General features: G+C 48.4%; 1 protein-coding gene across 1 annotated transcript in view; it reads left to right on the top strand.

Annotated features, from left to right (window-relative positions):
- The window catches only part of TBX15 (T-box transcription factor 15), a 76055-nt gene that overhangs the window by 34385 nt on the left and 21304 nt on the right, over window positions 1-20366 (top strand). Inside the window, exon 6 of the mRNA XM_060236886.1 lies at window positions 18176-18273. Coding sequence (XP_060092869.1) covers window positions 18176-18273 — 98 coding nt within the window. The remainder of the gene's footprint in view (window positions 1-18175; window positions 18274-20366) is intronic.

Genomic DNA, 20366 nt, shown 5'->3' with positions numbered 1-20366 from the left:
TGGCTCAGTGGTAAAGCATCTGTTTGGGAAGCAGAAGGTCCCAGGTTCAATCCCTGGCATCTCCAACTAAAAAGGGTCCAGGCAAATAGGTGTGAAAAACCTCAGCTTGAGACCCTGGAGAGCCGCTGTCAGTCTGAGAAGACAATACTGACTTTGATGGACCCAGGGTCTGATTCAGTATAAGGCAGCTGCATATGTTCATATGTTCCAGACATCTGAGAAAGCAATCAAGTCAAGGCCAGATTATTGCTAGAGTGGTCCAAGAAAGTCCACGCCTTCCCTAACGAAGCTGAAGGAGCAAGGGCCGCGGGAAAGAGGAGGTCGGCTCAAGGGACTCATTTGCAATGAGAAAACTTGAGAAGGGGTTACGGTTGCCAATCTCCAGGTGTGGGCAGGGGATCTCCTGGTTTGGAGGCCCTCTCCCCACTTCAGGGTCATCAGAAAGTGGGGAGGAAAGGAAATGTCTACTGGACACTCCATTGTACTCTATGGAGACCAGTTCCCATAGGGTATAATGGAGAATTGATCCATTTGTATCTGGGGCTCAGGGGGAGGGGGCTGGGTTTTTTCACATATAGGTACCAAATTTGCTGCACAGCATCCGGAACCTCTCCTCAAAACACCCTCCATTTCAAAAAAATTGAAATGGACCCATTCATTCTATAAGCCCCAAAAGAAGGTGTCCCTATCCTTAATTTTTTCCAAATGCAGGGAAGGCATTTAAGAAGTGCACAGTCCCTTTAAATGTGATGGCCAGAACTCCCTTTGGAGTTCAATCGTGCTTGTCGCACTCCTGGCTCCACCCCAAACTCTTCTGGCTCCACCCCCAAAGTCCCCTGATATTTTTTTTGAGTCAGACCTGGCAAGCCTAGGAGGGGGAAGGGTGCTATTTGCACAAATGGATGAATCACATTCAGGGTTTTCGAGATGGCTGTGATTGTGAATGGGACGCTAACCATGGATTTAGCTGGCTGAGCTTAAACACAGCAAACTGAGACTTCCCGACAGTCTTGGTCTTGTGCCACTGGACACGTTCCCGAAGAGGCTGGGAATTGTGGAAACTTTGTGGCTCATTAACGTGAGGCAGGGCAGGATGTCGCTACACGGTTGTGGCTGCAGAGAACTCGGCGGAGCTTTCTGCCGATGTCAAGCGGAACTAAAAACTGTAAGGCATTACGCATCAAAGCGAGCAGCCGGGCCTTGAGGCAGGGGAGTCGCCCCAAAGGCTTCCCGAGTGTGTCGAGGAGGAAGGCGTCTGCCGCGTTCACGAAAGTTCTGCCAAGATTCGCTGTGCTCAGCGAATAAGACAGTGTGACTCTCAGAGGCATTCCTTCGAATAAATCATATACCATATGTGCCATTGCCGAGGGGCTCGAAGTAAAAGGCGGCGGCGGGGACAGAATAAAGCTGACCCTCAAAGAAGAACCTTGGGTTACCAACTCTGGCCTGGGAAATTCCTGGAGATTAGGGGATAGTGCCATGGGGAGGGATTTCTTCTAGACTCTATGGTATACCATAGAGTCTGCCCTCTGAAGCAGAGTTCCCTGCAGGGGAGCTGATCTCTGTTCTTTGGAGATAAGTGGAAATTCCACAAGAACTCTAGGCTCCGTTTTAGGGCTGCCAACCCCCCGATCCGGGCGGGAATCTCCCACCTGGGAGGTTCTCAGCCCGCCGGCCCACATTGGGCCAGTGGGGGGAATCTCCCTTTGTGTCACTGATGCGATGATGTCGCCCTGAAGTGACATCATCAAAATGGTGGAGCCCGTGTGGGGGCGCTCTAGGCATTTCCAGGAAAACTCTATGGTTTTCCAGGACACTCTAGCCATTTGGGAGGTAAAACTCTATGGTGTAATAGGTGCCATAGAGTTTTAACCTCCCAAATGCCTAGAGCATCCGGGAAAACCATAGAGTTTCCCCAGAAACACCTAGAACAGCCCCGCACGGGTGCCACCATTTTGATGACATCACTTCCAGGCGACGTCATTTTGTTGCGGGGGCGCAGCGCACGCACAACTGTCCCCCACTGGGGGATGAAGAAGACTTGGCAACCCTATCCCGTTTGGAGGTTGGAAGTTTTACAGACTCCAGATTCAAATTTAGTTAATGATCACTCCATTACCTGGGAGATCCTGGAAACTATAGATCTGGCCAGAAGCAGGAAAGAGCAGGATAACTAATGGAGAATTCTTAAAAGATTACCAGGATTCTTTGTTAGAAGGAGTCATGACAGCTAAATTGGTGTAAAAGTCATAGAGTTTCTAGATTCCCTTCCCCCCCTCCCAAGCCATTGACAGGGGAAAGGGGTAGGGTTGCTAGATCCAGGTGAGGAAAGTTTTGGAGATTTGGGGATGGAGCCTGGAGAGGACAGGGAACCTAGTGGTTACAATGCTGCAGAGTCCACCCTCCAAAACATCCATTTGCTCCGGGGGACTGATATCTGTAGTGTGGAGATGCAGTCTAAAGTCGCCAGCCTCCAGGAGTGTTGTTTATGAGAGCGTGCAGAGATTTTTTTTTTTGAGCAGGAATGCACAGGAACGCAGTTCTGGCTGCCTTGGAATCAGGGGGTGTGGCCTAATATGCAAAAGAGTTTCTGCTGGGCTTTTTCTACAAAAGCCCTATGTGTGATGATGGTGATGTCAGGGGTGTGTGGCCTAATATGCAAATGAGTCCCGGCCGGGCCTTTTCTGCTAAAAAAGCCCTGAGAGTGTGTCATTATATTTGATATGTTTGTAAATTTCCATGGTTGGTGTGTGATTTGATAGAGGACGGTAATCACGGAAACCCTTGGGTTTTTCTCCTAGCCTCCAGGTGGGGCGCGGAGGTCTCCCACTTTTACAACTGATCTCCAACTGGCAGAGATAATCTTCCCTGGAGAAAGCGGCTGCATTGAAGGGTGGACTCTAGGGCATTGTCCCATGCTGAGGCCCAGGCCTCTGATTCAGCGGCAGCTCACAGGAGCACGGCTCCTGAACCTTTCCGATGGTTCCACCTCCTCCTTCCCACCTTGTCCATCGAATAGTACGTGCAGCTGCATGACAATTCCTGGATGAGCTCCACCACATTTTCCCCCTACGAAATGACCCCTGCTGAGGCCCCTCCCCTCCCCAAAACCTGCCCTTTCCTGGAGCCACCTCCAAAGTCTCCAGGTATTTTCCAACACAGACCTGGCAACACTAACTGTAACTCTGGGGGATCCCCAGGTCCCACCTGGAGGCTGACCTCCATATGAGGTTTATCACGTAGACAGGCATGAATTTCGATCACACTTTGTTTCCTCTGTATTTTTTATTGCCACAGTTTGTGTCCTTGTTCGTTGCAGGGCTTCTTTTTTGTAGCAGGAACTCCTTTGCATTTAAAGGGATAGCACATTTTTTAAAAATGTCTTCCACACACCCCGATGTAGCCAATCCTCCTGAAGCTTACAGATAGGCTTGCCAATCCCCAGGTCCCAGCGGGGGTTCTTCCGCTTTCCCAGTCTCCTTCCCGCCCCCAGTCAGCTGGTCGGCGGGGGTAGCCCCTCCCCTAAGCCACCATGTGATTTTTTTCCCCCTCCGGAGGCTCCAGTCTCCGATTGGAAAGGCTTCCTCTTGGGATAGTGTGTCTGTGTTGCTGTGAAGAAGTCGGCAGCAATTCGTGAGTAGAGAGGCCAATCCCTCGCTTCAGAGTCGCCAGAAACGGGTTGTGGGTGGGACGTCTGCTGACCACTTCATTATTCCCTATGTGGAGATCAAGTCTCATAGGGTATAATGGGGAATTGATCTGGAGGTTTCAGGGGCTCTGGGGGAGCTGTTTTTTGAGGTAGAGGCACCAAATTTTCAGTATAGCATCTAGTGCCTCTCCCCAAAGTACCCCCCGAGTTTCAAAACGATTGGACCAGGGGGTCCAATTCTATGAGCCCCAAAAGAAGGTGCCCCTATCTTTCATTATTTCCTATAGAAGGAAGACATTTAAAAAAAATGTGCTATCCCTTTAAATGTGATGGCCAGAACTCTCTTGGAGTTCAATTATGCTTGTCACACCCTTGTTCCAGGCTCCGCCCCCAATGTCTCCTGGCTCCACCCGCAATGTCTCCTGGCTCCACCCCCAAAGTCCCCAGATATTTCTTGAATTGGACTCGGCAACCCTCCTTACAGAAGGCCCTGCTCTAAGAGCCCTGTAAGCTCTTGGAGGGTTGGCTACATCAAAGGTGTGTGGCCTAATCAGGACCGGCCCTGTCACTAGGCAAACTAGGCAATTGCCTAGGGCACTGGCCTTCCGGGGGTACCAGATTGGGCACCCTATGTAACTACGTGACGTTATCAGTGCAGGGTGGAGGGGGGGCGCCAGAAGTTAGCTTTGCCTTGGGCGCTAGACAGTCTAGGGCCCGCCCTGAACCTAATATGCAAAGGAGCCCCTGCTACAAAAAAAGTCCTGATTAGTTGTATGGAAAACCTGCAGAGGGCTTTGAGGCTGTTCTCGGCTCTCCCCTATATTCGGGGCCCTATTCGTCAGTCTCTTCTCCTCCCTCACTAACCCAACGTTTAGGATTGACCATAAGAAACCCCTGCCATCGTTGCCTCTCATTAAAAATGAAGGTTGGGGAAAGGACGGGTTTTAATGGCTTCTAATTGCCACTTCTCTCTAAAAATGTTTTTCACCTCAACAAAATAACACTGGATGCCAGACGGAGAGCCACGGGTCTTGCTCACGCAGGCCTTGAGAATCACAGCAGAGTTTCCTTGATTTAAAATCCCCCCCCCCCGGGAGCCAAAAACAAGCGCGCACACACACACACAAAAAAAGCCTCTCCCAGAGCAGCACACAATGAAAAAAGAATGTTTTTTTTTTTTGCCTCTCCTTTCATGAAGTTGCCTCGTAGAAATTTGTTTTTCCGTTTTCTGCTGTTCTAATTGAGCCTTTTCTCTCTCCCACTGTGTTCGGGGGTTTTAAATTTTTTTTTTTTATTTTTATTGCACACTGCAGCTTTCACCGGGTGTAAAAAATGCCATTAAAAGCATGGTTTGGTGTCCATTATAAACCTATGGTTTTTATTTGCTCATAAATTCCACACACAAACCCCCGCCCCTTCCACCTTTTAGGTACAAAACTCAGCTCAATGCTATAAAACTTGGCTGAATTAATTGGTGGCTTGGGAACACTTAGAACTACACGGTTCTACAAAGCCAATGTCAAAAACTTGTGTGGTGTAGTGGTTACAGTGGGGAGACCTCAGTTTCTCATCCCAGGAATTCGAACCCAGCAAAGCTGTGGTATTATCCTCAGCGGTGGCTTCTGACCAAATAAACAGTCACAGAACGACAAACGAAGATGTCAAGCGGCAATTAGGCATCTCTTAATGAACTCTCAACATACAGCTCACCAGAGGACAGAAAGGAATGCCAGACGCAGTCTGTGGGCTTTGGAGGTTTCATAGTCTGTTATTTCCCCATTTATGCGCAAGTCCCATGTGGGCAATTGAGTGAGTGGAATGGCCTGATTTTTGTTTTATACAGCCTCATTAAATGCGTGTGGAGAGATGGACCTGAAGGAAAATACACACACATGCACACAGATAATTAAGACATACTGCATTCATTTTTCAAACCGGCTATAAAATGCATTCACATTTTGAAGTTGTTCATACTGCCTCCTAGTGGTGACTGCTGCACCTTCTCCTACCAGGATGATGCTCTAAGCTCCACCCCCATCTTACCTTTCCATCTATTCCCCTCTTACCAATTTTGCACCCCCAGCCCCGCGCAGTCCTAGGTCCATCTGTTACAGGGGTGTCAAACTCATTTGCTATTTAAGATTATGTAGGAAAAAGGAAAGGTCCCCTGTGTAAGCACCAGTCGTTTCTGACTCCGGGGTGACGTTGCTTTCACAATGTTTTCACGGCAGACTTTTTATGGGGTGGTTTGCCATTTCCTTCCCCAGTCATCTGCACTTTCCCCCCAGCACGCTGGGTACTCATTTTACCCACCTCGGAAGGATGGAAGGCTGAGTCAACCTTGAGCCAGCTACCTGAAAACCCAGCTTCCACCGGGAATCGAACTCAGGTCGTGAGAAGAGCTTAGGACTGCAGTACTGCAGCTTTAACACTCTGCGCCACGGGGCTTAGGTAACAGAGATATAAACTTTATAAAGGACACAGACAAAGTTTTATACTGTATAAAACTTTGTGTCCTTTATGAAGTTTATATCTCTGCTACCTAAACTTAAATAGGTACTCACACGGCCCGGCCCAACATGGCTTGGCCTAACAAGGTCTCATTTATGTCAGATCCAGCCCGCATGTATACACACACACACACACACACACACAGACACAGACAAGAACATAAGAGAAGCCATGTTGGATCAGGCCAATGGTCCATCCAGTCCAACACTCTGTGTCACACAGTGGCCAATATACACACACACACACACATATATATACACATATACATATGTATATGAACTCATTTGCTATGCGGGCTACACACACACATACATATATATAAAATAAAACATGCTTAAAACATTAGCATTCATTGGTCTCAAAGGTGCATTCTTTGTATCTCTCCCATGGGATCCAGGGAACTGGGCAAAGGAAGCTCTGTCTCTTTCCCTCCCTCCCCAGGGAACCAGGAGGAAGAGGAGCCTCAGCCAATAGAAGGAAGAGAGGCTTGGCTTAGTAGCGCTGCTGTACAATTGAGAGAGTCTGGCAAAGCAAGCTCTCCCTCCCCCCTCCAGGGGAGGAGTCTCAGCCAATGGAGAAAGTAGAGACTTTGCTCTGTAGCTCCTGTGCAATTGAGCAAGCCTTGCAAAGCAAGCTGTTCTACAAAAGGAAGTGAGAGGGAGGGAGAAGAAAGTGGATGACAGCCAGTTGCTCGGGGGCCTGATAAGAACCATCCAGGGGGCTGATTCGGCCCCAGGACTGAATGTTTGACACCCCTGTGTTACACCTACCAATAACATTGCTTGGTAAATAAAATAAAAGAACTAGAACTTCTGGCTGCCAGACAATCTTGGGATCTCCTCACTATACTAATCACACTGCCATATGATGATGATTATTAGTCCCCTTTTGGGGGGAAAGCTGGATATAAATGAAGTAAATAAAATAAAAAGTGACAGCTGTTAGGCCATTGCTTTGTATCGAAATAGCAGTGGGGAAATCCGTGGGTCTGGCTTGTCGAGTTACTTGAAAAGATGGTCCCCCCCTTCCCCGTTGTTGTTACCCTGGGGTGTCCTTTAATCTGTTACTTCTGTTAGGGTCACAGAAGGCAAAACAAAGCATAAGGTGAAGACTAAACAAAAGAAACATTAAATTTGTAAAAATATACACATAGCTATACCCTGCTTAAGTATTTTTCATTATTATGTGAGAGCCAGTTTGGTGGTTAAGTGTGCGGACTCTTATCTGGGAGAACTGGGTTTGATTCCCCACTCCTCCACTTGCAGCTGCTGGAATGGCCTTGGGTTTGTCACAGCTATCACAGAAGTTGTCCTTGATAGGGCAGCTGCTGGGAGAGCCCTCTCAGCCCCACCCACCTCACAGGGTGTCTGTTGTGGGGGAGGAAGGTAAAGGAGATTGTGAGCCACTCTGAGACTTTGTCCTTGAAAGGGCAGCTGCTGGGAGAGCCCTCTCAGCCCCACCCACCTCACAGGGTGTCTGTTGTGGGGGGAGAAGATGTAGGAAATTGTAAGCCGCCTGAGTCTCTGATTCAGAGAGAAGGGCGAGGTATAAATCTGCAGTCTTCTTCTTCTTCCTGCGTGTAACACTGCCATACGATAACCAACTAACTAGATAAATAGGTGTACCCATATACACGTCCCTCTTGAATACACACATTAAATAGATTATATTAGGTGCCTTTTTCTTGAGTTAGAATCCCATCGTTGACAAGGACAAAATCACTCTGAGTAACACATCAAGAAACCCACAAAATGTCTAGCTTGCCACCTAGAGGTGCGTAACACTGAAAAGAGCTAGTACACCAGGCAGCCAGAAAATCTTAGGATCTCGTGGGCATATGACACACAACACTATGTGATAATTATCATTATTAATTATTACTATTACACCACACTGGCCTGTTCAAGAGTAGCAAGCTGGGTCTGGGTGAGTCATAAAGTTGGACAGTAGCAATGAGCCTTCCCTCAAAGGCCAGAGCAGTGCTGGAAAGGCCCTGACCCCTCACTCTGGGCGTTTTCCCACAGAGCTTACCTCGGAGCAACGTCCCTCTTCACCGCGCAGTGTCTGCGCGGATTTCCCACCAACTGCTCTGCATAACCAGGAAGTGCCGGACCTTTTGCGTCGCAGATGTAAACCGCTAAAAACCAGTTTACGTTAGCGACGCAAAAGCCACGGCTCTTCCTGGTTATGCGAAGCAGTTGGTGGGAAATCCGCGCAGACGCTGCGTAGTGAAGAGGGACGTCGCTCTGAGGTAAGCTCTGTGGGAAAACGCCCTCTGTCTTTAGTGACAGAAGCCAAGAGCTGAAGGCCAGCAATACTGTTCTGGCTGCTTAGCAACAGCTACTGAAGGCATTCATTTCTTAAAGCGACAGGGGCTGGTTCTATCTGTCTAACATTGCCAGCCCAGCACCGCCAACAAGCAGGAGAAAGGGGGGAACGGTGTTGAGTTGACACACTGTGTCACTGGAAGTGTTGTCACTGCGGCTCATGATGCTCTTGGGTTTCTCCAAAACTCCATGGCCAAAACCATGGAGACTGGAGAAATCCTTAGAGCAGGGGTGGCCAACGGTAGCTCTCCAGATGTTTTTTGCCTACAGCTCCCATCAGCCCCAGCCATTGGCCATGCTGACTGGGGCTGATGGGAATTGAAGGCAAAAAACATCTGGAGAGCTACCGTTGGCCACCCCTGCCCTAGAGCAAGGGTGGCCGAACTTCCTCAATGTAAGAACCACATAGAATAAATGGCAGATGCTTGAGAGCTGCAAGGAAGGAAGGAAGGCAAATAGATGGAGGGAGGGAGACATGCAAAGAAAGCAACTAACTTTAAATGCATTCTCCAAGAGATGTGATGTGCTTCTCGGAGAAGTGATTTAAAGAGAGAAATGCCTTCTCCAAGATGTCCAATGGAGTGGTGGGGACTTCGAAAGCCACACGATATGTGTGAAAGAGCCATATGTTGCTCCCGAGTCGCAGTTCGCCCACCCCTACCCTAGAGTATCACACGATACAGCTACATCACTTCTGGATTCCTATGTGGAAATGACATCACGGCTCCATGCAATGTCATTCCCTCCCATTTCCTCCTCAGCTGTTCCACTGAGAACTAACAGGGGGATAGGAAACACCTGAAGGGTGCCCCTGCCAGCACTGGGTAGGCTCACGATGCAGTCCCTGGAACGGAGGGGCTTATCCAGAGAACTGGCCCGGGCTTTTTTTTGAAGCAGGAACTCCTTTGCATAATAGGCCACACCTCCCCGATGTAGCCAATCCTCCTGGAGCTTAGAGTAGGCCCTGTACTAAGAGCCATGTAAGCTCCAGGAGGATAGGCTACATCAGGGGTGTGTGGCCTAATATGCAAAGGAGTTTCTGTTACAGAAAAAGCCCCGGAACCGGTCCTGTTCGAAGTCCCCGTTCGATCAGGGAACAATTAGACAGACGGCGGCCAGAATGTTTGTCTGCAAGCAGGTACGGGAGGCGAACCATCTGGAAAGCGTTATGGAAACAAAAGAGATATATGGAACATCTTTTCCCTTCTCTCCCCGCCCCCCCTTTAAACAATGGGATCATTGCCTTTATGGCCTATTATTATAATGTTATGGCACTAAAAAAACAACAACCCAAAGAAAACATAGGAGAGAGACAGCAAATTCTGGAGACCTATTAAAGAGGCCCATTTTAATGAAACAAAAGCCTGTAAAGAGTTTCTCTCTTTCCCCTCCATTACTAATGACAACATGAGAGATGGGGGCTTATGATGGAACAGACAAAATTAGGCCATGAGGATTGTGAGGTGGGGGGGGGGGGGACACAATAAAAGGAAGCGAAGTTGGCATATGGTCTATTTTGGCCCGATGATGCAAAAGAGCTTTGTTCTGGGATAAAAACTCAAATATGGAACCGTTTTTCCCGAAGCCTCACCACACCTTATGAAACCTGGTGCTTATTTAGGAACCTGAAAGCAATGGAAACTCTGTGGAAAGCTTGGAGACGGGCCTGAAACTTAATTGCTTATCTGAATCAATTCATCGCCCCCCCTCCCCGCCCCCAAATCTTGCACCCTTTACAAAAGCTTCAAAGTACTTTTGCACAAAGCTTTTGGGGTTGTGAACAACCTCGAGTCTTCCTTAATTTTTCCTTTGGCCAAGCTCGGGGATGGCCAAACTTGCTTAATGTAAGAGCCACGCAGAATAAACGTCAGATGTTTGAGAGAAAGAAGGAAGGAAGGAAGATGGAAGGGAGGAAGGAGGGAGGGAGAGGTGGAAAGAAAGCAACTTTAAATGCATTCTCCAAGCCACCAGTTGGAGAAGTTATTTAAAGAGACAAGTACCTTCTCCGAGCCAGCCAACAGGGTGGTGGGGTCTTTGAGAGCCACACAATATGTGTGAAAGAGCCGCATGAGACTGCCGAGCCACAGTTTGGCCATCCCTGGCCTAGCTCTTACTGAGGTGGTAAACGTCTGAGTGGGTTGTACCACTGCAAATGGCATATAAGGGAAAGAATGGTTTCCATAACTAAAAAAAAAAATCATTTTGTGTAGAAAGCCAGCATGCTAGGGGAAAGGGTGTGGCCTTCCTAACAAACGAGTGCTATGGGAAAAGAATTTCCCCCCCCCCCACATGAAGGAGTGATATAAGCCACCCACAGCCTGAAGTAGTACAATTCAAGACTCCAATTTTACCATTGCTGTAAAAATTTCTCCACTGTGTAAATCATAAATTATGCGGAACACAAACGTCGACATTTCTTGTGGTTTGGTATCACATGATTATAGTCACCCGAAGCATTTTGTTCAAACTGGGACTGTGCTATTCAGATAGTTACTTCCAGAGATATGTAGAAAAAGACTCCAGTGTGTCTTGCGGGCAGACCGGTAGAGTTTGTTCCAGGGAGAACTGCCGGATCAGCTTCCTCAAATAGCAAGAGCTTTCTTGAGGAAGAATTCTTGAGGTTGAAGGGGAAAATCACATGCTTGGTGTAGTGTATTGGGAGCTTAAAACGAAGACCCTTTGCTGAAGAGGCTCCTTGCAGCGGCATTCAGATTGGCTGCCCTTGCTGAGCCAGCCAATCAGGTAATATCCATTTGAATGAAGCCCACTGTTTGAGAGGCTCCTTGTAGCTACACTCAGAGTGGCCACCCTTGCTGAGCCAGCCAATTAGGTAATAGCCATTTGAATGAAGCCCATGCAAATGAGGGTTCCTAGTGCCTATTTTTCTATTGGGTTGTTTATTGCTGGAGGTGTGTTTTGGGGGGAGTTTCTGTGTATATAGTTGCAGCTAGCCGTGGGTGTTTTCAGTTGGGTTTTCACTAATAAAAGTGCTATGCTGGAATCACTATAGCATCTGAGCTACTGCTTTTCACTTGAAGACCCAGACCAAAGGCTGAATGGGCCTGTGCTTTCAGGAAAGGGCTGTAAATTTATGATCAAGCCCATTCTTGCTTTATATACTCCAAGTCCCAGGGACAATCCCTGCTGTGTCCACTTAAAAGGATCTTGAGCTGCAGTTGTAAGTCTAGGCAAATCTTCAGTCAATGATTGTGTTTAAATCTGTTGCTAGTTACTGGGCTGGAGGACCAACAGGCTGATAACCTTGTATGAGAGCCAGTTCAGTGTAGTGGTTAAGTGTGCTGACTCTAACATGGGAGAATCAGGTTTGATTCCCCACTCCTCCACATGCCCCTGCTGGTATGACTTTGGGTCAGCCATAACTCTTTCAGAGCTGTTCCTCTCAAGAGCAGTTCCCAAAAGAGCTCTTTCAGGCCCAACTACCTCACAGGGTGTCTGTTGTGGGGAGGGAAGGGAAAGGAGATTGTCAGCCACTCTGAGATTCCAAGTGAAGGGCAGCTATAAATCCAATCTCCTCCTCCTTCTTCTGTGATTGATGTTCACACAGCCTGGAGATTAGTAACTAGGGTTGCCAGGTCTGGGTTGGAAAATACCTGCAGTGTATTGGGAGCTTAAAACGAAGACCCTTTGTTGGAGAGGCTCCTTGCAGCTGCATTCAGATTGGCTGCCCTTGCTGAGCCAGCCAATCAGGCAATATCCATTTGAATGAAGCCCATTGTTTGAGAGGCTCCTTGCAGCTACACTCAGAGTGTAGGAGGGGGAGGGTGTTGCCTGGGGCTGTAGGGTTGCCTGGTCTGACTCAAGAAATATCTGGGGACTTTGGGGATGGAGCCAGGAGACTTTGGGGGCGGGGCCAGGAGCAAGGGTGTGACAAGCACGATTGAACTCCAAAGGGAGTTCTGACCATCGCATTTAATGGGACCACAAGACTTTCAAATGCCTTCCCTCCATTTGGAAATAATAAAAGATAGGGGCACCTCCTTTTGGGTCCAATCTTTTTGAAACTTGGGAGGTGTTTTGAGGAGAGGCACCAGATGCTATCCTGAATATCTGGTGCCTCTAACTCAAAAAGCATTCCTCCCCCCAAGCCCTAGATACCCACTGATCAATTTTCCATTATACCCTATGGGAATTGGTCTCCATAGGATATAATGGTGTGCCCAGTAGACATTTTCCCATACCCCCCACATTCTGATGACCCTCAAGCCATGGCCGTCTTATAGGGTTGCCAATCTCCAGGTGGGGGCAGGGGATCCCCCGGTTTGGAGGCCCTCCCCCCACTTCAGGGTCATCAGAAAGCGGGGGGAGGGGAGGGAAATGTCTGCTGGGAACTCTGTTATTCCCTATGGAGATTTATTCCCATAGAAAATCATGGAGAATTGATCCACAGGTATCTGGGGCTCTGGGGGCGCTGTTTTATGGGGTAGAGGTATCAAATTTTCAGAATAGCATCTAGTGCCTCTCCCCAAAATACCCCCCAAGTTTCAAAAAGATTGGACCAGGGGATCCAATTCTGTGAGCCCCCAAAGAAAGTGCGCCTATCCTTCATTATTTCCTATGGAAGGAAGGCATTGAAAAGGTGTGCCGTCCCTTTAAATGTGATGGCCAGAACTCCCTTTGGAGTTCAGTTATGCTTGTCACAGCCTTGATCTTGGCTCCACCCCCAAAGTCTCCTGGCTCCACCCCCAAAGTCCCCAGATATTTCTTGAATTGGACTTGGCAACCCTACCGTCTTAACAGCATTACGGGCCCCGGGCCAAGCAGTGTACTGGGCCCCTACGAAAACTACTCACAGGAATAAAAATGGAAATGGTCGATAAAATTAAATATATATATATATTTTATTGGCTCTTCCGACAAAATCGGTGTTGAAACATTAAAAACATGCTGAGCAGCAACAACTAATCAACATGATAAGCGCCTGAACGATACACGAGGCTTGACAAACAAATCGAAAGCTTATCCATTCTTATATTCACAAGCTATCAATACCTGGTTATTAGTATTGCATCATCCGCAGGTTAGTATGGGGCCCCACTGCTTGTGGGGTCCACGGGCAAGTGCCCATCAGGCAAATGCATGAAGACAGCCCTGCCTGAAGCGGGGGGAGGCCCTCGAAACTGGGGGATCTCCTGTCCCCACCTGGGGACTGGCAACCCTATGACAGAGTTTGAGGAGGGAAGGGGCAATGCGGTACAGCCCGCCCTCCAAAGCAGCCGTTCTCCCCAGGAACTGATTTCTGTCACCAGAAATCATGGGGGGGGGAGGGGGGGTTGTAGCAGGAACACCTTTGCATATTAGGCCACACCCCCTTGGTGTAGCCAATCCGGCTGGTGCTTACAGTAGGCCCTGTACTAAGAGCCCTGTAAGCTCTTGGAGGATTGGCAACATCAGGTGGGTGTGGCCTAATATGCAAAAGGAGTTCCTGCTACAAAAAAAACCCCTGGTTGTAATTCGGGGAGCTCTCTAGGCTCCACCTGGAATCTGGGAACCCTATTATTAACCCTAGTCCATCCTGCCACTTCATTTCCACTTCATTCTTCGGTTGCCCGGATCAGGCCTGAGTCTGTGACTCATCCCAGGGCACAGTTTGTATTCAGTTTTTGTCCTTGAGCTGTGGCCTTCTTGTGCTTGGGGCCTTCCTATTAGACCAGAGGGCTTTGGTGGAATAACTCGTGTGCTGCCGGGCAGGAACAACCCCTGCTCTTTACTTCCAGTGGCTTCACAGCTAAGAAATACCACATCACAACCTCTATTCCAAGACTTGCTATTAAAATGCAGAGCTTGGTTAAAAGTAAAAAGATAAAGGTTTTCCCCTGTGCAAGCACCAGTCGTTTCCAACTTTGGGGTGATACGTTTTCACAGCAGACTTTTTACAGGGTGGTTTGCCATTGCCTTCCCCAGTCATCTACACTTTCCCCCCAGCAAGCTGGGGACTCATTTTACTGACCTTGAAAGGATGGAAGGCTGAGTCAACCTTGAGCCAGCTACCTGAACCCAGCTTCCACCGGGATTGAACTCAGGTTGTGAGCAGAGAGCTTGGACTGCAGTACTGCAACTTTACCACTCCTGCTAGAGCTTGGTTACCAGGGAACACACAGGAATGCAGTTCTGGCTTGCTCAGTGCCAGGGGGTGTGGCCTAATATGCAAATGAGTTCCTGCTGGGCTTTTTCTACAAAAATTGCTCCCTGATTTCTGGGATGAGTTTGGAATAGAGTTGCCAGGTCTGTGTTGGGTAATATCTGGAGTTTTGGGAGCAGAGCCTGGAGATGTTGGAGTTCGGGGAGGTACAAACAAAGCCCTGGAGTTCTTCTGAAGCTGCCATTTTATTTTCCATGATCTCTGTCGTCTGGAGGTCTGAATGTCTGCAAGATCTCTAAACATATGCAAAACATCATTAACAAAATACAAACGCCATGTGAAGAGACAAAATAGGTTCCAGTGTTGTCCAAACTGGTATTAATTAATAGCTCTCAGGAACTCATTTACATATTAAGTCACATCCTCTGATGCCACCATTGTTTCACATGGGTTTTTTTGTGAGAAAAGCTCAGCAGGAACTCATTTGCATATTAGGCCACACACCCTCACTCTGAGCCAGCCGGAACTGCGTTCCGGTGTGTTCCTGCTCAAAAAAAGCCATCATAGGTCCACAGATAATTATTTGTCCGTTGTGATGTGCTAGTGAAGGCTTACAAAACCTGCGCAAGCCTTGCTGTTCCCAACTTGTGTGTAAACTGCAGTCTGTCTCGACGAGTATCTTAGGTAGCTCCTCGGTTCTTCTTCAGCATATCAATAAAGCCACACAATAAACTTGAAACTGGAACCACAAATCGTTATTCCAAAATCAGACAAGAAGCCAAACCGCTTCATACTGGCCTGGGACTTATTTTGTCTCTTCACACAGCGTTTGTGTTCTTTTGCATATGTTTCGATATTCAGAATGACTTCTTGTAAAATGTTTATTTAATTATACCGAAATCATTCTGTTATATGAAAAACAATTTTGGTTCTTATTATTTATAGCGACAATGTTATAATTGCGTAATACTTTTTTTTTTTTTTTTGGCATTCACAGTAATTTTTTTAAAATCTATTATAGTGCTATACTGTGCTCCCTTGTGTTTATCATACCTGTAGGTTGGCAATCCTAATTCAGAAACTTAATGTGTGTTTGCTATAGCATGTCCCCAGTGAGCCAAACAGCTGTACCCCACAGTTCGAATTGAGAAAATGGCACAAGAGAGGTCATATTTATCCCCTTCCTTCTAACAAAACAGTTCTGATCCACATTGTTTAGTTTAGTTTAGTTTATTTGTAATTTGTATTCCGCCCTTCCCACCAGGTGGCTCAGGGCGGCTTACAGCATATAAAATCTAACATAAGAATATAAAAATTTAAACATATTCACACAGTTTACATAGCTAAAAATTTAAACATTTAACACAGTTTACATAGTTAAAACATTAAAAACATACAGCAATCTTATAAAAAACTACACTCAGTTTCAGGTTGGGGGCCCAGGCAGAATCATAGAATTGGAAGGGACCTCCAGGGTTATTAAGTCTAACCCCCTACACAATGCAGGAAATTCATAGGGGCGCCAAGCCCCCAGTCTGGGAGGGGGTTCCCCGTCCGTGAGGTTCCCAACCTGCCGGCCCACATCGGGCCGTTGGGGGGAACCTCCCCCTACATCACCTGAAAGTGATGTCATCACACCAGCGATCTTCCCGCATGGCTGCTCTAGGCGTTTCCAGGAAAACTCTATGGTTTTCCCGGATGCTCTAGCCATTTAGGAGGGGAAATTCTATCGTACAATAGGTACCATAGAGTTTCCCCCTCCCAAATGGCTAGAGCATCCGGGAAAACCATAGAGTTTTCCCAGAAATGCCTAGAGCGGCCGCACAGGGAAATTGCCGGTGCGATGACGTCACTTCCGGGTGACATCACTGTGTTGCACATGCACTCTGCGCGCGCACAAAAGTCCCTGGCTGTGAAACACAGTGCTCTTGGCAACCCTAGAAATTCACAAATGCCTCCCCGCCACACACATACATCCCCAGTGGCCCAATGCCCAGAAGATGGCAAAGAACCCCCCCCCCCCCCCAGATCCCTGGCTAAACTGGCCTGGAGAAAAATTGCTAACTGACCCCAAAGTGGCAATCAGCATTTCTCTGGGCGTGTAAGAAAGGGCCACAAGAACGAAACACTAATACAACCTTTCCTGCCCTCCTCATGTTGCACCCCTACCTGCCCTCCTTCTCAGTATCTAAGAACTGAATTGGAGGGGGGGAGGACTTCTGGGATGGGAGCCCCATTCATAGAGTTCCCAAGCTATCATCTGTCTCGGCACTGAATGGAAACTCTTCCAAGGAAGCCTTTTTCAGCTGGAAAAAGCTGTTCCCGTCCCTTTAGCAGCAAAGCCTCACTTAAGAGGCTCTGGAGACGCCGGCACTTCAGACACTGAACATGAGCGCATTCTCAGATTTAGTGGGCTATGAGAGCAGCAAGTGGAGGGTGGGAAACGTGGCAGAAGGGAGTGGAGTGACTAATGCAGGTTCAGCTTCTTGGGCTGCTGCAGCATTTTCCAATCCAGCCTTAGCTTCCAGGCCAGTTATTAAGTCAGTCGGAACTAGGGATGGGCCCAAACTACAAAAATGGTGGTTTGTTTTGTTTCATGGTTCGTTGACTTGCCCGATTCGGTGGGTTGGTTCATTTCATTAAAAAAAATGTTCTGGACAAATTGTCGTTTGTTGGTTCGTTTGGTTCGGGAAGGTGTGGAATGGCCCCCAAGAAGGCTAGAAAGTGCCAGTGCATCACAGCATGCCTGGTGTTATAACATCACCTGGAAGTGATATTATTACATCAGGCATGTCGCCAGGGGAATGCTCTATCACTTGGGGGGAAAGTCTATGATAACCATAGAGTTTTCCCCACCGAGTGATAGAGTGCCCCTCCGGTGACATACCCAGCACAATAATGGCACTTCTTGGTGATGTCATGATCTCTCCCTCCCCCTCTCTCTCCCCCCTCTCTCCCTTTCCCGCTCTCTCTCCCTCCCCCTCTCCCTATCCCTCTTCTTCTCCCTCCCTCCCTCTCTCTCTCCCTCCCTCCCTCTCCCCCCTCTCTCCCTATTTCCCCCCTCTCTCTTTCCCTCTCTCTCTCCCCGCTCTCTCTTCCTCTCCCTTTCCCTCCCTCCCCCTCCTCCCCCTCTCCTCCCTCTCTTCCCCCTCTCTCTCCCTTCTTCTCTCTCTCTCCCTTTCTCTCTCTGTTTCAGTTTACTTACTGATCTCCCTCCTGAGGTTCCCTGGTTTCAGGCCCAGGGCTCTGAGGGAGATTTACTTCTGCACAGCTTGGAAAGATCAAGCTGTTCTGATCAAAGAAGTGACAGCGAATTCATCACCAAAACAGTTCCCTGCAAAGGAGCAAATGATTTAGGAGCCAACAGGAAAATATTAAAGGGGGGGAAATATCGGGGTGCTGATATTGTATCCTTAAACCTTGCGCTGCAGTGTTTGAGGGCAGCATCAGAACGAATGGCCTCCAAACGGCTGCCCACCGGTTGCTGACAAGAGAGAAGGATGAAGTCCAAATCCTCTCATTTATTCAAGCCGATCTACCTGCTCATTGACTCCCCCTTCCCCTTTGTTTCTCTGTTTCATTTCACAGAACTGGCCTGGAGGCCATTATGGAAACATATGCCTTCTGGAGGCCCCCCGTGCGGACCCTCACCTTTGAAGATTTCACCACCATGCAGAAGCAGCAAGGTGAGCCGTTTCATAATGGGCACCAGAGTGGTGTCCGTGAAGCAGCTGCGGAGCCTGATTCCAGGCATCTGGTTTCCAGCTGAATTCTGGACACTCCCAGGATCCCTCCTGACAGCCAGGCAGAGCTAGAAAACAGAAAAGCGCACTCGCCAGCTCCAGAAATAAGGCAAGTTTTGTAATGGAGGCAGGGCCTTTTTTTTGTAGCAGGAACTCCTTGGCATAGGGCTGCCACGTCCCTGGGTCAAGCCAGGGTTCTCCCACCCGGGAGGTTCCCAACTTGCCGACCCACATTGGGCTGGCGGGGGGAACCTCCCCTGATGTAGCCAGTGTGATGACGTCACCCATGAGTGACAACATTGTGTGGCGATGTAGCACGCCAGCCGCTTTAGGCATTTCCGGGAATACCCTACGGCAGGGGTGGCCAACGGTAGCTCTCCAGACGTTTTTTTGCCTACAACTCCCATCATGCTGGCTGGGGCTGAAGGGAGTTGTAGGCAAAAAGCATCTGGAGAGCTACCGTTGGCCACCCCGCCATAGGATTTTCCCGCACGCTCTAGCATTTTGGGAGGGAAAACTCTATGGTATGGAGGCTGCGGGGGTCTTGGCAACCCTACCTTGGCATATTGGATCACACACCCCTGATGTAGCCGATCCTCCAAGAGCTTAGAGGGCTCTTCTTACACGGCCTACTGTAAGCTCTTGGAGGATTGGCTACATCAGGAGGGTGTGGCCTAATATGCAAAAGAGCTCCTGCTACAAAAAAAAAAAGCCCTGAATGGAGGTAACTCACTGACACCGATTCTGCATTAGCCTTTGTCTCAGTCTCGTTCTTGACTCTCAAGTTTGTGCAGGGCAGGAAGCAAGCAGGGGACTCACATCCCTGCCCCAGAGATGCAGAATCTGGGGAAAAGAGCCGCCATGAAGAGCCCCACACAGAAAAGAGGCAAGTGCTAAAAGCAGAATCTGTCTGAGAGTCAGTGTAGTAGAACAGTTAGAGCAGAGGTGGCCAAACTTGATAAATGTAAGAGCCACCTAGAATAAACATCAGGTGTCTGAGAGCCGCTAGGAAGGAAGGAAAGCAAATAGATTGGGGGGGGAGCAGTAGGGGGAAAGAAAGTAACTTTAAATGCATTCGCCAAGCTGCCAGCCGCCTTGGCTCAGAGAAGTGATTTAAAGAGACAAATGCCTTCTCCAAGCTGGCCAACAAGGCAGTGGAGGCTTCTAGTGTGAAACAGCCGCATGTGGCTCCCAAACCACAGTTTGGCCACCCCGGGTTAGAGTATCAAACGAGGAGCTGGGCAATCCAGATCCCCACAGCCAGGAGAATGTCTACCATGTAGGGCTGCCAACTTCCAAGTGGTGGCTGAGGATCTGGAATTACATCTGATCTCCAGGCAACAGAGATTAGTACTCCTCAGGGGTGGAATTCTAGCAGAAGCTCCTTTGCATATTAGGTGGACAATCCTTCAAGAGCTTACGAGGCTTTTTCTTGTAAGCTCTTGGAGGATTGGCTACATCAAGGGTGTTTGGCCTAATATGCAAAGGAGCTCCTGCTAGAATTCCACCTCTCGTCCTCCTGGAGGAAGTGGATGCTGTGGCATCATACGCTACTGAAGTCCACCTTCTTCTCACATCCTTCCCACCCCAGATTCCACCTCCCCCCCAGATAAATAAAAATAAATAAAATCTCCAAGTATTTGCCAACCTCCAGGCAGTGAGACCTGGAAATCTGGGAATTATAAGTGATTCCCAGATGACGGAGATCAGCTCTCCCCTGGAGAAAATGGCGGCTTTGGAGGGTGGACTCTATGGCATTACAATCCAGCGAAGCCCCTTCCCCAGACTATACCCCAAAATCTTTAGGAATTCCCTAACCCAGAGTTAGCAACCTAATGAGACCTTGGATCAATTGCTCTCTCTCAGCCTAACCTACCTCACAGGGTTGCTGTGAAAGGAAAATGGAGAAGGGGAGGAAAACATGTATGCTGCCTTGAGCCCTTTGGAGGATAGGTGGGATAAAAAGGCTCTAGATAGATATAATTTCCAGATATGGATGCCAAGGCCATGCTCCGTGGGAGCTGTTTGTGGGCAGG

The sequence above is a fragment of the Heteronotia binoei genome, chromosome 4, assembly GCF_032191835.1.
Source record: "Heteronotia binoei isolate CCM8104 ecotype False Entrance Well chromosome 4, APGP_CSIRO_Hbin_v1, whole genome shotgun sequence".
In the NCBI taxonomy this organism is placed as follows: domain Eukaryota; kingdom Metazoa; phylum Chordata; class Lepidosauria; order Squamata; family Gekkonidae; genus Heteronotia; species Heteronotia binoei.
Note: the sequence above shows the minus strand (reverse complement) of the source record. Positions and strands in the feature narration are given on the sequence as shown.